At 42.1% G+C, this 14,931-nt stretch overlaps 1 protein-coding gene across 5 annotated transcripts in view; it reads right to left on the bottom strand.

Moving 5' to 3' along the window:
- The window catches only part of mtss1 (MTSS I-BAR domain containing 1), a 38,792-nt gene that overhangs the window by 13,255 nt on the left and 10,606 nt on the right, over positions 1-14,931 (bottom strand). For 2 of the 5 annotated variants that reach the window (XM_061784402.1, XM_061784401.1), the window contains exons 2-7: positions 12,157-12,218; positions 11,900-11,982; positions 9,807-9,880; positions 2,318-2,402; positions 1,439-1,530; positions 1,273-1,347 (exon numbers count right to left, since the gene is read on the bottom strand). In XM_061784402.1, the coding sequence (XP_061640386.1) occupies positions 1,273-1,347; positions 1,439-1,530; positions 2,318-2,402; positions 9,807-9,880; positions 11,900-11,982; positions 12,157-12,218 (471 nt within the window). Of the gene's footprint in view, positions 1-1,272; positions 1,348-1,438; positions 1,531-2,317; positions 2,403-9,806; positions 9,881-11,899; positions 11,983-12,156; positions 12,219-13,144; positions 13,176-14,931 lie in introns of those variants that run through there. The other 3 variants (XM_061784403.1, XM_061784406.1, XM_061784404.1) reach the window with 3 other exon arrangements.

The raw sequence follows: 14,931 nt of genomic DNA on the forward strand, positions 1-14,931 counted from the left end.
TCGGGTACAGTGTGAGAAATTGGGTAAAAAGACAAACTAAACCTACTGGATTAATATTTAAAGCAGGTGTTGCAAAGCTCCATTAGCACCAGTCGCATCGATCAAATGCGCTCGTGGATCGTAGGCTGCATTAAATCTACTCTGAACAAAGTGATCACTCGGTGTTTATTTTATTTTACATTTGACAATGACTGATGGAATGTGTGTGTTAAGTAAAATGGGGAAAGAAAGCAAAAAAAAAAACCACAAACAAATCCAGAGAGGTAAAAACCACACAAGTGAGGTTTACCCTGGGAGAGCCCGAGTGTCACTCATCGGGTATTTTATGTGATAACAAACTAAAATTCAAAATAAATAAATAAATCTTTTTTTTTTTTTTTTTTTTGGTAATAGGTGTGTTTAGGTAATTGGGGAGGTGTGTTTGAACATGTGTTTGGGCGTGGGCCCTTTACTACGATCATTTAAGGGCGTCAGATATTTTACTTGGTGCTAAGTGGTAATCTCTGGTTTTGAGGACGGCATGGCCCGGTGTTGCCATGGCGACCACCGGGTGTGTCAAGGGAGACTGCTTCCACTCAGATTTAGCAAAATTATATCAAAGACGCGCTACCTTCTACCCCCATATTGACATCTTTATATATGCTAAAACAGGAGCTCCCAAAATTTACAAGAAAGTCATATTTTAACAAGTGACTTTGAGGTGGCTGGGGCATCTGATTCGGATGCCTCCCCGGTGAGGTGTTCCGGGCACGTCCCACCGGGAGGAGACCCCGAAGACGACCCGGGACACGCCGGAGAGACTACGTCATTCGGCTGGCCCGGGAACGCCTCGGGATCCCCCCGGAAGTGGCTGGGGAGAGGGAAGTCTGGGCGTTCCTGCTAAAGCTACTGCCCTCGCGACCCGACCTCGGATAAGCGGTAGAAAATGGATGGATGGATGGACGCACGTTGAAACAACAGTTTAATGCAAAATATTTTGTGGTCTGGCAGACTCCAGTTTGACAACTACTGCTCAAAGCAGTGAAGCATAATGGTGGCAATATAAAATGGAATTTGGGGCGTGATCTAGGAGCTTGTCCTTGTTTCTCCTCTCTTATCTTAAAAGCCCTCCCATTTATAGTAAGGGTGGACTCTCCCCATGGTCTTTAACTACCACCACCTAAGGGAGTCAGTTTGGCATTTTACATTCAACGTATGACTCAGTTTGAGTTTGCCTAGAGGCCTCATGACGTAAAACAAGTTCTGCTTTCCTGGTGTTAGACTCCATCTTACCTTTCTTCACCTTCTTCTGCAGTTTGACGGTATCGGACGACTTCTTCTTGATGTCTGCCCTTGCCTTTTTATACTCTGGAATGAGGGAAGAAAGAAAAAAAAACAACAACCATGGAGGTGTTGCGGAGTTGTGTGGGCACATCTTACGTGTCCACAGTTGGCAAACCTTTCGCGTGATCTTTGTCCAGCTGACTAGCCGCTTTTCTCCACTCCTCCATCTTCAACTCCAACGGTGTGATGAGACTTTCCGAGAGTGCCCTGGGAGGGGGAGGGAGGGGAGGAGGTGTGAACAATTGCCTTTTGATCATGTTATCCAGGATCATATGAAACAAAAATGTCACACAACAAACGTAACGAAAATGTCACAACACGTACATACATACTGTAGTACATTCATGCGTTGTGGCTTTAAATGGCGTCGCCAAGTGAGTGCCGTTTGCTGGTAGCTCACACTCTCCTCTCTCTCCCCGCCAAGCACAGTAGCAGTCTTTCTTTAGCATATGTCTTTACAAAAACTTCAGCTTCTTAACGGCACCTTTTCACTTTCTTGGCAGCCATACTAATGGCAAATTTACAGAAAAAAAACAAACAGACACCCGAAATTCGATACGCGGGGCTAATGACATATACGTTTGTAAAGCAATGTGTTAGTGAAATAAGTCCACTAAGAGGTCCCACCTCGCTCTATTTTTTCATCTTACTAGAGCGGGACCTCAAATAACTTCTAAATTGGGGTATTCTTAATTCAGGGTACCACCGTACTATAAAATTGAGGAGACTGGGGACCGTGGCCCCAGCGCACACTATATGTAGTGTATTCTTATGATTGACAACTGGACTATAACAATAGCAAACACGAGCCGCCTATCGAGACAAGCATACGTCAGCTACGAGTGATCGCCGTCTAGCGTTCCCACGCTGAGATAAAAAGTGTCATCAGCCGTACTTTCATGTCTCCTCCTTCCCCTTCAGGTACATAAACACATCACGCTGCCAGCTACGGTCTGTGCGCAAATGCATGTGTGTGTGTGTGTGCATGTCTTACGTAGTGAAGAGTTTAAGTTTGGACTCGATGCTGCGGTGTCTCATACACATCCTGGTTAGGGCCGAGCCAATCTCTTTGGTAGCACCTACAAAACAAAAAAGACAACAATCAGATGGTGGAAGTCTCCCTTTGAAATCCGTTTAAAAATTACTTGGAAATGAGGTTCTGTGGTTCAACAACTAATACAGGGCAACTAGGGGCCGAGCCCTGCCGCGAATAGCAAAAAATCCAACAGTAATTGACACACATCCCAAAAAGTTTGTAATTGCCTTAAGATGACTTTTTTTTCTATTAGACAAAGCTATGGCCCAAATAAACGAAGGTATGCACCTCAGTTCAACACAGTTGCTTGGCACCAAAATGCCACCAGATGGCACCAAAGCAATACTTTAATATTAGACATGGCTTTGCTTCAATGTAGGGGTTGTCAAACTTTTTTTTGGGGGGGGGAGACACACGCATTAATCAAGGTAGCACTATACAATAGTGAATAAAAACCAAAAGTTGGCTAATGAAATGGTTCATTGTGTCACGGGCAATTTAAGTGGGAGGCAGTCAGTCAATGTTTTGAGGGTAACAATGGAGGACGACGACAGCATTTTAGCGGGATTAACAAGTGATTTATGCGCAACTCCAGGCAACAAAACACATGGGACACACACAGCATATTGGCACGTGATCTTTTATGAAGTCATACAGAAATGGCAGCGCGAATGAGCTGGCTTGAATAATGAAAGAACATGAAAAGAAATGCTGACTCGTGGATGGAGTTATGTAAAATTTAGGGGGGGGGGGGGGGGTGAAGAAACCCTCATGCAAAGGCGCCAACACCAACAGGAAGTGATGTGAGCCAACAAAGTACAACTTCCTGTATTTGTCCATTCATAAGCACTTTCTAGGTGATCACACACACAGACTGGGTCCAAGGTGTGGCGTGTTTGCTTTATTTGCCTTTTCCTCCCTGTTGCACACAAGTAATCAAAGTTTCTGCCGTGCAACGTTTTGTGAGCGTGTTTGAATCCCGCCTGCTACACAGAACCCATTTTCCGCTCGAGGCAAGTAAAACAAGCCCAGCGTTTGTTCGCAGGCGAGCCAAACAGAAAGCTGTCAAAAGAGAATTTTTGCCAGGTTGTCACATCAGGTTGTTTTTGCATTCAGGCTACTATGCCAGCTATTACTATTGATAAGCTTCATGCGACTGTGGTTTGATTGTGTTGAATCATTTTACTACTCAAAAGTCGTTTACTTAACATGCGTTCATGCTAGATGCGTGGTGTTGATGCGTCATGATCCTCTCCGTTCTAAGTACTTTTCGGCCATTTTGCGGCATCTATAGCCAATTACAAACACCTTTGATGGGGGACGAGTCGTGGATTGTCCCTATCCACCGTGAAAAGCAGCGCTTGGCTGTATCCTATTGAAGGTTGCTGTGTTACTGTGTGAAAGCTCACACAATTACCTCAATATCCCACTAAGAAAAGAAAATTATAGCTCTTCGGTTTCTACGGAATCTCCGTGTGAAAGAGGCAACTGATGCTAAAGGATTTCCATTCATTTTCATTTCATTCATTTTCTATAAGATTTTCGTTCAGTTTTACATCAATGCCAGCAACCCCCCCCCCCCTCACCCAGAATCATAACGGAACCGCCCGTCTGTTCATCACGCTTCATGATGGACAAACACTGGACTGCTTAATAGAACTGGATGGAAACGTGTAAGGAAAATAAGCTGCGCTCATCATTTAAAATTTCCCTCCTGAGAGAGAAAAACAGAGAGCAAACTGTTCACCGGCCTCACCAAAGCCACATTTTTCCGGCCTCGCCCTCCCACTGCTCATAATGCGACTCATTCAACGGCGTGCGTGGCCAGGTGTGTGTGATGTGAAAACTGCGTAACCGTGGCAATGCTCTCCAATCCCGTACCACAACTCAACGACTGGCCACTGCGAGAGCAGCCCGAGGTTGAAAGTGCACCAACGACAGAACAGAACACCTCATCAATCTCCCTGTCTCCTGCTATTGATCCACGTATTGATTCATTGACCAGGTTGTGAGGATGAGCCAACCACCGTCCTTCAGCCACTGACCTTAGGAAACTTCCACAATGGCCCGTCAGCACCTTGTAAATGTGTGCGTTTGCTTTAAAAATAATTCTTTAAAAAAATTTTAAAAAAAGAAAGCCCCATGATCCCAAAGATGTCAACTGTTCCTATGTTGCCATGGTGATGAGTCACAAGGGAGCGCCACAGAGGGGAAGGAAGAGAAACTTTTTTTTTTTTTTTTTTCTTTTTAAATCAGCTGATGATTACAACACTTTTGAAATCTGGTGCTTTTTGTTGTCTCAATTTCTGTCAACACTTAACTGTTTAAGTGATACATTTCGACTGAGATACAAAGACCTTTGTATGCCGGGAGGGACTAAGTTTAGCCTGAGTTGTCAGCAGAGTCTTTGCAGAAAAAAAGGGGGGGGTGAAAAAAAGTCAAAATCCCGTCATCTACAAGCATTTTTAAGGGTAATGTGGTAAGGTGAGTTTAAAATGTATTTTTGGGTCATTGTTAATGGTATATATTTATACTTTAAACTATTAATATAGGCAATTCTAAACATTTTAGTAGCTTAGCAGTCAGGGCCCATCATAAACTGGAAAAGATAACATTTTCCCTCCGGCCTCCATGCAGTTAAAAAAAAAAAACTCAGCATAAACCATTTCCAAATGAAATATCAGAGCCGTAACACCCAACACTCACTTCTCCCGCATTATTGTGTTGAAAGCAATTGTCGCTGACCGACACGAGACCAGGGCGCATCCAAGTGCAGGGTCGGTGTGTGAAACCGTCACCGGGTTTTGTGTGAAAAGCCAAACCGAGTAAATGCCTGATCATTTGTTACGGCAAATTCCAATGACTGCCTGAGGTCACTTAAGAAAAGACGGCTTGTTCAATTCGCTGTGGAAAACATTTAAAATTTGTCATTTTAAAATCTCTTGGGAGACTAAAAAAAACACTGACATCGAAAATCAAACGAAAAAGAAAAAGCAAGCACTTCTGAGGATGTTAGGACAATTGAAGTTGATCATGACAAGAATATATCATATATCATCGACCGAGGCTCAAACACACACACGCACACACAACCCAAAGACGAGTGACATCATCCAGCACATAACAGGCACGACGACGCCTTGCGGCTTCTATTTGTGGCCATCGATCGATCACGTGTCAATCAATGACCTGACACATTGGGACACTGACTCAGACTACGTAGACTTGGGGAATGGAAACGTAGAGGCAATGAATAAATGGGATACAAGAAGACATTTTAGATGGCGAAAATTTCAAGACTAATTGAAATTTGCAAGCAACACAGAATGGGCCCGCACATCCCGGTGAACCATCGAAATGACCGTCAAAGAGCGCTGCAGCTATCGAATGTATTTTTACAATCGCATATTCTGTCCATTATCTCATTGATTATTTGAGTATTCAGATAAAAACTGATTTTGCAATATTTAACACAATAAGATGTACATGAGAGGTGCAGGTATTATTTTCTCTCCTTGGGGTCGCCATCCTGCTGTTCTACTGTAGTATCTGTGACATTTGAGTGTGTATGGCTCTAAAAGGCGAGACCTGGTCTGGTGAGTGACGTGGGCATCTGAGTTGGCTGGCTGTTAAGGCTAACCCGTTAGCCAGTCTGCCATTTGAGTTACTCGATACGAGCAGTGGCCGTAGGCGGCTCATGAATGAACGTGCTTGTTACAGGTTTGTTTTCCTACCCTTTGTTCAATAAAGCGACTGGTAGTGCACCAGGGGCTCTTTTGGTTTCCACTTATCTAATTGCTACGAAGTGAGTTTTGGGCCTTGTTCGGGAATCCCTAAAATAGATTTCACCAGGACATACAGTACATGCTTGCAAAAACTGACAAGCTTTCAGGCATGATGAGCACTCAAAAAGGTGGATTAATATTAAACAAGGCCTTCTATTTTCATTTTTTTCTTATGGAACCCATCCTCAGTTATGTGTGTGTGTGTATGTATGTATGTATGTATGTATGTATATATATATGTTTTTGTGCTCTTTCTGTAACACATGCGAAGACCCACAAGATGGCACCAAAGCCCTAGCTAATAGGAAAGCAGTAAGTAGTGTCAAGGTAGTATTTTTGCATGTCAGGGAGGAGCTAAGTTTAGCTTGGGTTGTTAGTAGGAGTTACGGAGCTGTACATGCGCACTTGCGGTGCATTTTTTCAAAATCAAATCATCTGTAAGTCATTTATTTTTAAGGTTAAAACTGTAAAAAAATAATGTATTTCCTGTATCCATTATTGCTGCTGAAATGATCCAAATTCCCCCATTGTGTCGCTAATAAAGGTTGTCTTATATTATAAATATTCATTATACTAATGTACTTCTAACCTTGTAGGCCCGTTTTCTCAAGTGACGGAGCGGACTGGCGGTGACGTAGCAATTCATTTCTGCTTTACTCTATATGCTCTATCACCTAATCAAATATTTTGCGACTTCATGTCACAATAGCTTAGCAATTAGCTTGGCATCGCCATCTTTTTCCTGTTAATTACTCATTGTCCTTGACACAGTATAATGAATTGGTTCTTTCCATTTTTCTGTATGTGGGCCTCAATGGAAAAAATGTGGACATCCTTTGTTTACATAATTAATTTCGGAAATAAACATTTTTGGGAGGGCGTCAATTACTCGCAGTTTTTTTTCACTATTCCCCGCAGGGCTCAATCCCTATCCTAAGCAAAACAGCGGTAGTTGACTGTATCCCTTGAGTCAGTCAAACCATGTTGCACACGTCACACGTGTTGCCTTCGTGGGCTCCCCATAATAACCATGGAAAAGTCTAATAGTTGTCAAAAAGTGTTAACTTGTGTCCTTGTTCAAAGTCAGCTGTTCTGGCGCTATTGGACAAACGCTCTCGGACAGAGCAGCTGACGAGCTAAAGTAGCGGACCAGAGAACGGAGGAGGATGAGGCAGCTGTCCCCACCCAACACGCGCGCGCTCACACACACACACACACCACAGGTGGGGGAATGTGCTCGGTCAACATGTATACACGCGTGAAGGCCCCCATTATCCCGGCTAACACTTAGCTAACTGCTAACAGATGCGGCGGTTCTATTTGTGAGCGGCGCTAAAGCAGATGTGCCGCCGGGCCGCGATTCCCACCGTGGGAGGCGATCGCCTTCATGTCAAAGATATGTACCGTTTAAAGGACGCTGAAGCAAGGTTGAGGACGTGCTATTTTTGTGACCCTGCGGCCATGTCAACTTGCCTTGAAGATTCAATGAATCCACATTCATTTGGAAAATGGATTCCCACTGTTAAGCACTATGACTATTTTTCATCATTCATTATTTTAGCATCATTTATTGACACTGTGAGAAGGTAATAATTACTTAACAAAAAAACAACTTAAGTTCAACGGAACTTGAGAGAAGACCACAGGCTAAAAAAATGGCCTTTTTTTAAAACTGTCGCCTGTATGTGAAGCGTTTTTAAAACTTAATTAAAACCAAAAACAATCACATTTGTATTAGACGCTTCTTGTGTAATAGCAGATTAAGTTTAATCGTTTAATAAAATACACAAGGTCTTTGTGTGACATTAACTAGTGAAGCAGCAAAACAAAACATTTAATTTTACAAAGAACTACAGCGTCATGGTTGGTTTTATTATCCTTGTGCTCAATCGATCCGTCTTGTGATGTTATGAGCGTGTGCAGAAGACGTGTCTTCAAAGAAGCTCCCGGCCTTCCAGTGATGACACACGTGTTGTGTAATGTGACCCGTGCAATCGCCCCCAGCAGTCAGGAATTTCACATAAACCTCTGTCCCCCCCAAAAAAAGTAATTTGTTCTGTGCTCATAATAATTGGGATTGATGATCCTTTTAAAACCCAGAAAGGAGATTAAGCTGCCGTCCACAAACAAATAAAAAAATTAGAGTAAATCAAATCAAATTTTGTTTTGGCCTTTTGTCCACATCCAAACATAGCTGTGTGCCCTTAGAGAGCTTTTTAACTCATTCACTGCCGTGGACGTTTATACTCGTCAACTGGAGTCTAACCATTTACTGCCACTGACATATATATTCGTCAATTATGTGTATCAACGGGTAGGCATGGAAGAGGGTCTCGGTGACCTCGTCTGTGAAATTCAAGTTTGTAAACCATTGTAATGACGAACACATTCCTGTTGATAGCTGTGTTGCGAGTAGAAAAAGATCCGAGTGTGAATCTCGACTTGTTGTATTGCTTATGAGGGCAAATAAATGCCAACACGGAGGTTTGGATAAGTTTAGGCACCTCACACTTAAAACAGTGTACGCACACGTATGGTACAAAAAGCATATGTGTCACGGTACGTCGCAGAAGTGTGCATGTCGCGATCGTGAGAAAAGATGACAGTTCATGGACTGAATGAGGAACGCCATGTGACTTAACGTTCAACTCGTGCTATGTAGTGAGTCAGCGGAATATCTGTAAATAAATGAGAATTTTGCCATTAAAAGTCCTTTCTCAGTCTCATTTGTGTTGTTTTATAGTCTGTGGTGTCCCAATAAAAGAATAGAAAACTCCGGAAACAAACAAGCATCTACTCTGTCTTTTTAGTAGGCTGTATATTGTCACAGAACACAATATTGGGAGTCTATAAAGATCAGTCAAAATGCTCTAAAACGACTCAAACATGGGGGAACTTTGCTTTGAAAATGGCTCGCAGTGAATGAGTGAAAAATAATAGTCTACACTACTTACAAAAAGTTTTGGGAGGAACATTAACTGCACTGTGACCTTCTCTAAACCTTTGAATACAAATCTCCAATGAGTCATTGTTTCAGTTCACTTTTTGCACAAGTTTCTCTTCTCTTAACAAGGAGCTCAACAGCAAACAGGTGTTTGAGTCATGAAAATTTACAAGGACGTCCCCTTACATGCCTTTCTGTGACTCTTCCAGTCTCTTTATTGCACTGTAAGCTCACTGGCCACTTTCTGTTTGAAGGTACGCAATGGCGAGGCACTGTTGATCAATTTTTAGGTGACCCTTTTGGTCGCATGAGGTTAAAATATTAACAGCATGGGGAAGAGCGCTCTAATTTCCTGAAAGCTGAATATCTCTGAACTTTTTGTGAGTAGTGCAAGTATTACGCCGGATCAAACTGATCCCATCCAAATTACTAGCGTGTTTGCCAATCAAGCATTTCCTCTTTTTTGACAAACATTCAGGCATGACGGAGCAGGCCTGCCGCTGCTGCTTCCGTCGAGGGGAACGGCCATGATTCGTCTTGGCACTCCCGCCGCCACATGTTGGATTTCATTTTAATACCAACTGTTCTTACATAATCACAGCGACAGTCTTAAGACCACAACTCTGAGCTCCCTGTGCGCAGCAAAAGAATCAACACATTGCGCTATGGAGCAGACCTTTCTTGTTGGTGGAGGGATTGCAGCAGTATTTGTGTTTACCTCTAGAGCCCATCGCCATGTCTGCTACCTTCTGAAAAGCATCCAGGAAGGCGCCCGTCACCAGGATGGTGGTCCTGAATGGAGTGACAGACAACACACGTTTAACATTACAAAAAAATACAAATGAAAGCAACAGCCTGTACGTGGTTCCTTCTGAACTAAACTGACAGCAAGTAGGCGCTGGAATCTATCGGCTCCAGCATACAACTTTCCATACAGTGGAACCTCGGAGGTTGAACCCGGATACAATACATTTTAAGGTTCTTTTATTGGTCTTTAATTGGGCCTTCGTTTTTTTCCCCCTCTCTCCTAGAACTGCTTTGAGCATGCAAACCCTCACAAATTCTGAGGGTCCTCTGGTTCTGGCCTTTTAGTTATCCCTAAAATTTCAAGCATTGCATTTCATGAATTTTAGGTTTGATCAATATCTTTTAGTAATATTTTACTGTTTCCTCTGCACTGGGAGCTGTGGTGGGCCATGGTCGTAGTCCCCCCGTCACCATGCGCGCAGTCTCCCACTGTGCTGCTACACCACGGGCTCCATTCTGGTGGCCGATGGCCACGGCCTACGGTCCGGTCCTGGTCCTGCTATGGTGTCCCCTCACCTGCATGTTCTGTACTCCGCGTCACTATATTAGGTCCTCACGGTAGTATTTTTAACCTGTATGTATGTACGTGGGTGTTTGTGCCATTTTTAATTAATGTAAAGTGCTTTGAGTTGCATTCTTTTTGTATGAAAAGCACTTACAAATAAAGTTTGATACTGATGTGAAGAGCTACATAGAGGGTGTTACTTTAAATGCCGTTGGATGTTGAGTTGGTAAGTTCTTTTCAGTCCCCATTCTTATCAATGGCTAGAAGCTGAGCAGCACTGTGTTCGTTTATAGAGTAGCGTGTGGCTATAATATTAAAGTACCGAATGTGTCACACGTGGACCGTTACGCTCCCAGTATTTACCAGTTCGAGCACATTCGTAACCTTGATGAGACACACCGCTAAGCTCCACAACAGTCAACAGTAGACACATTAGCTCCTTTAACAACATCCCCACAGCAAACAAAACTACAAAAGTCGCTCAAACGATTCACACTGTGAATCAGTGACTGGACGCCTGACTGCTAAAAGCCACATGAGAGTCTCAAAGGCCAGTTCCGCAGTGGAACTGGAAACCTACTGACGCCACATCATCATCATCAATGGGCCTATTGTCTATGTGCGTGTTCTATTACAAGGCTAGACTATACCACACTAGGTCTGTATGAGCACACACACACACACGGCCATTACTCTTGTAAACTTAACCAAGAAGATCAGATGACACTGTGTGTGCATGTGCTTGTGTGCATGTCTTCAGCTTTTATGTAAAACATGGTGAACTTGCAAAACAGATACATTAGTTGTTCTCTGTCTCACTGCAGCGTAACAACCAGTTTGCAATGGGTTATTTCAATATTATGGTGAACAACAAAATGTGACAGCAGGGGTCGGTAGTGGTTAGCACGTCTGCCTCACATTTCTGGGTTTGAATTTCGGCTCTGACCATTCGAAAAACATCCACGTTAGCTTGATTGAAGACCACAGGCGTGAATGTGAGTGTTAATGCTATATGCTATACGTCTACATATGCCCTGCGACTTTCTGGCACGCAGTCCATGGTGTACTCAGCTTCTCTTGCCCAAAGTCAGCTGTGACTCTGTGATAGATTCCAGTTACACGCAACCCTAATGAGGACAAGGGTAACAGGAAATGGAGGGATGAGTCAAAAAATTATTAATTGGACTACAAATATGTATGTTTATCCATCTATGCCAGTGACAGGAAGGAGGATCTTCCACTAGATGGTAGAAGGTACAATTAACCAGTGTATCCACTTGTTTGTTTCATACAACGGAAAGATTTCACACTGAGTCAGTAAATTTGTAACTAAATTGCAACGAGATCATCATTCTTTCAGTATACAGTATATATTTTAAAAGTGTGCTGTGCAATTTTTGTAATGTAGAACATAAGGAATGCACCAATACCAGTATCAGTTTACATACGTACTCGTGAAAATGCTCCGATACTACGACACCTGATACCACTTCACCAACCTGACATATACCTTCTGGGTAGGATGTATGGTACCATGTAATGCCATTATCAAGTATCGGTCCTTGGTATCGGCGAGTACTGTCTGAAAAAAAAAAAAAGCGGTATTGGCCCATCCCTATAAAATATGCACCCTGACTCAATAAATGTTGTGAAACACTGGACTAGTAGACTCGACTATTGGATCATGTTCAACTTTGGAGGTTCCACTATAAGGTCCATATTGCTGAAAGTGCAGGTGTGTTGCGACAAGCCTTACCTGAGCTGCGACTGAAGTTTGACTCCCTTGGTGACAAAGTCCTCCCATGTGGGATAACTGGCCTGCAGGAACACAAACACAAGCAGGGTTTACAAGTTTATTTCAACCCTAACTACACAAACTAACAACATAACAAAACTATAAACAAAAGACCAACGAAAATGACAACCTTGGTTTGAAATGGGGATGGAGTAAGCAGAATTTAACCGATTCCTCTGTTATCACATAGACTTCTTCCAAGTCAGTAGTCAACATACATTTCATTAGTATTTGGGACCACTGCCTTGAAACTGTAAGACTTAGGTCAAATGTTTTGCATATCCATCCACAAGCTTCTCACCATAGTTGGAAGGAATTTTGGCCCAATCCTCCTGACAGAACTGGTGTAACTGAGCCAAGTTTGTAGATCCCTTTGCTTGCACATGCCTATTAAGGTCTGCCCGTAAATTTTCAATAGGATTGAGATTAGGGCTTTGCGATTCCACTTCAAAAAATTGCCTTTGCTATCCTTAAAATACTTTGTAACCAGTTTGGCAATATGCTTGGAGTCGTCGTCCATTTGGATGACCCATTTGCGCCAATGCTTTAACATCTTGGCTGATGTAGTGAAATGTTGCTTCAGTATTTCCACATAATGTTCTTTTTTCATGATGTCATCTAATTTGTGGAGTGCACCAGTCCTCCGGGGGCAAAACAACCCCACAACATGATGCTGCCACTCCTGTATTTCAAAGTTGGGATGGTGTTCTTAGGCTTGCAGTCTTCCCTCTTTTTCCACCCAAATGTAATTATGGCCAAAAAGTTAAATTTTTGTTTCGTCAGACCACAGGACAAAAATAATTCAGCTCTTTGTCCCTGTGTGCATTTCGAAACAGCAATCTGTCTTTTTTTTTTTTTTTCCTTTTGGCATTATGGCTTCTTCCTGGCAGAGTGGCCTTTGAGACCATGTCGGTACAGTACTCGTTTCACTGTGGATAATGAATCTTACCAGCTTCAGCCAGCATCTTCACAAGGTGTTTTGCTTTTGCTCTTGGTTGATAAGCACATTTGGGACCAAAGCACGTTCACCTCTGAGACACAGAACCCGTCTCCTTCCTGAGCGGTATGACGGCTGGACATTCCCGTGGTGTTTATACTTGTGTATAATTGTTTGAACAGATGAATGTGGCACCTTCAGGCATCTGGAAATTGCAACCAAAGGATGAGCCAGACTTGTGCAAGTCCACAATTCCCTTCCTGATATCTTGACTGATTTCCTTTGACTTTTCCATGCTGTTACACAAAGAGGAAGTGGTTTTCAGGTGTGCCAACTTCAAATACATCCACAGGTGTGGCTCGAACTAACTCAAATGTTGTTGATAAACCTATCAGAAGCTTCCAAAAGAAATGATATCAGCATCAGGGTTTTCCTAAATTGTTTAAAGGCATAGTAGTCTTATACTGTATGTAAACTTCTGACTTTGAAGAAAGAAATGAAACATTGCCTATAAAATCCTTCTCATTATTCCAGCATTTATCAAATAGAAATAATTTTGGTAAACCTAATTGATCTAAAAAAGCAAAGGCTTAGTCTGATTTCACGTCAGACATTGGGGGGGGGGAAACGTTTTTATGAAGTGTATGTAAATATCTGGTTTCGACTGTAATTTTAAACTCATCTTTTACCCTAAAATATAAATGGCTTACAGGTTTTTTGATTAAGAAAAAAATAAAATAAAAAAATGCACCGAAAGTGTGCGTATCCATGCACGTGGCAAAGACTCCCCGTAATATCTACAAGCAACCCAGGCTAAACTCATCTTACAAATATATATAAATATACATACAAACCGTGTCTCTCAGTCAAGATGTTCAACATATTTCCTTGATAATTACTTTACTCATTTCTGATTAAGACAGGGCTTTATCAGCATGTTGTGGCATTTTAGGCTTACAGAAAAAAACATTCAAATACAGGTGAGCTACTCAACAAAAAGATGGGAATAGGTTCCACAGAGAAAAAAATGGCAAATTGGTGAATAGTGAACTATGACTATGTGTTGGATTACAGTAGCGGAGAATATGATAGGCATGTGGAGAGGGGCTTAACATTTTTAATAATACTGTAGCGCTTATAGGTCACACTGATGCAGATCAGATGCTATTATGCTCTTCAAGGAACGTATATGAGCTTGGTGGTGAGTGATTAAAAAAAAAAGAGCAAAGAAAAAGTGCGAGATTGCATGTGGGGAGGTTGAGCGTGAGAACGCCAGTGCTTTCAGGGAACGACAGACGCAGCCAGAGAGGATTAATTGACTCAATGCGTGGACCTGAAACGTTCATCGTCAGATAATCTGGAGTTCTGATGACTAATCAGCAATGGAAGCGAGTCACTGTTTACAAAAAAATAAATGTACATTGGAGTGTTTAATCCAGAATAATCCCTTTATACGGTCTGTCGACGGCAGTTCGCTATTCACCATACACAAACTGCTCCTTAAAACAAATGTTGCAAGCAATTTACATAACTGCCATTAACAAACCAGGTGAAAATTAACTCTTCCACGCCATACAAAGACCTTAAGTAAGAAAAGATTAAATTAAAAACGATAGAAAATCATGAAAAATAACCTCAAATAATAAATACAAATTATACTTTTAATGTGCAATTCAGTTATTTTTGACTGTCAGTATATGGTGGGAAGACATTTGGTTTCTCCACATGCATCTGGGGTATAGTTTTATCCACAATGTCGCAGCGGACAGGAATCATACATAATTGACTTATTTTATAGT

Source organism: Phyllopteryx taeniolatus, chromosome 9 (assembly GCF_024500385.1).
Source record: "Phyllopteryx taeniolatus isolate TA_2022b chromosome 9, UOR_Ptae_1.2, whole genome shotgun sequence".
NCBI lineage: Eukaryota > Metazoa > Chordata > Actinopteri > Syngnathiformes > Syngnathidae > Phyllopteryx > Phyllopteryx taeniolatus.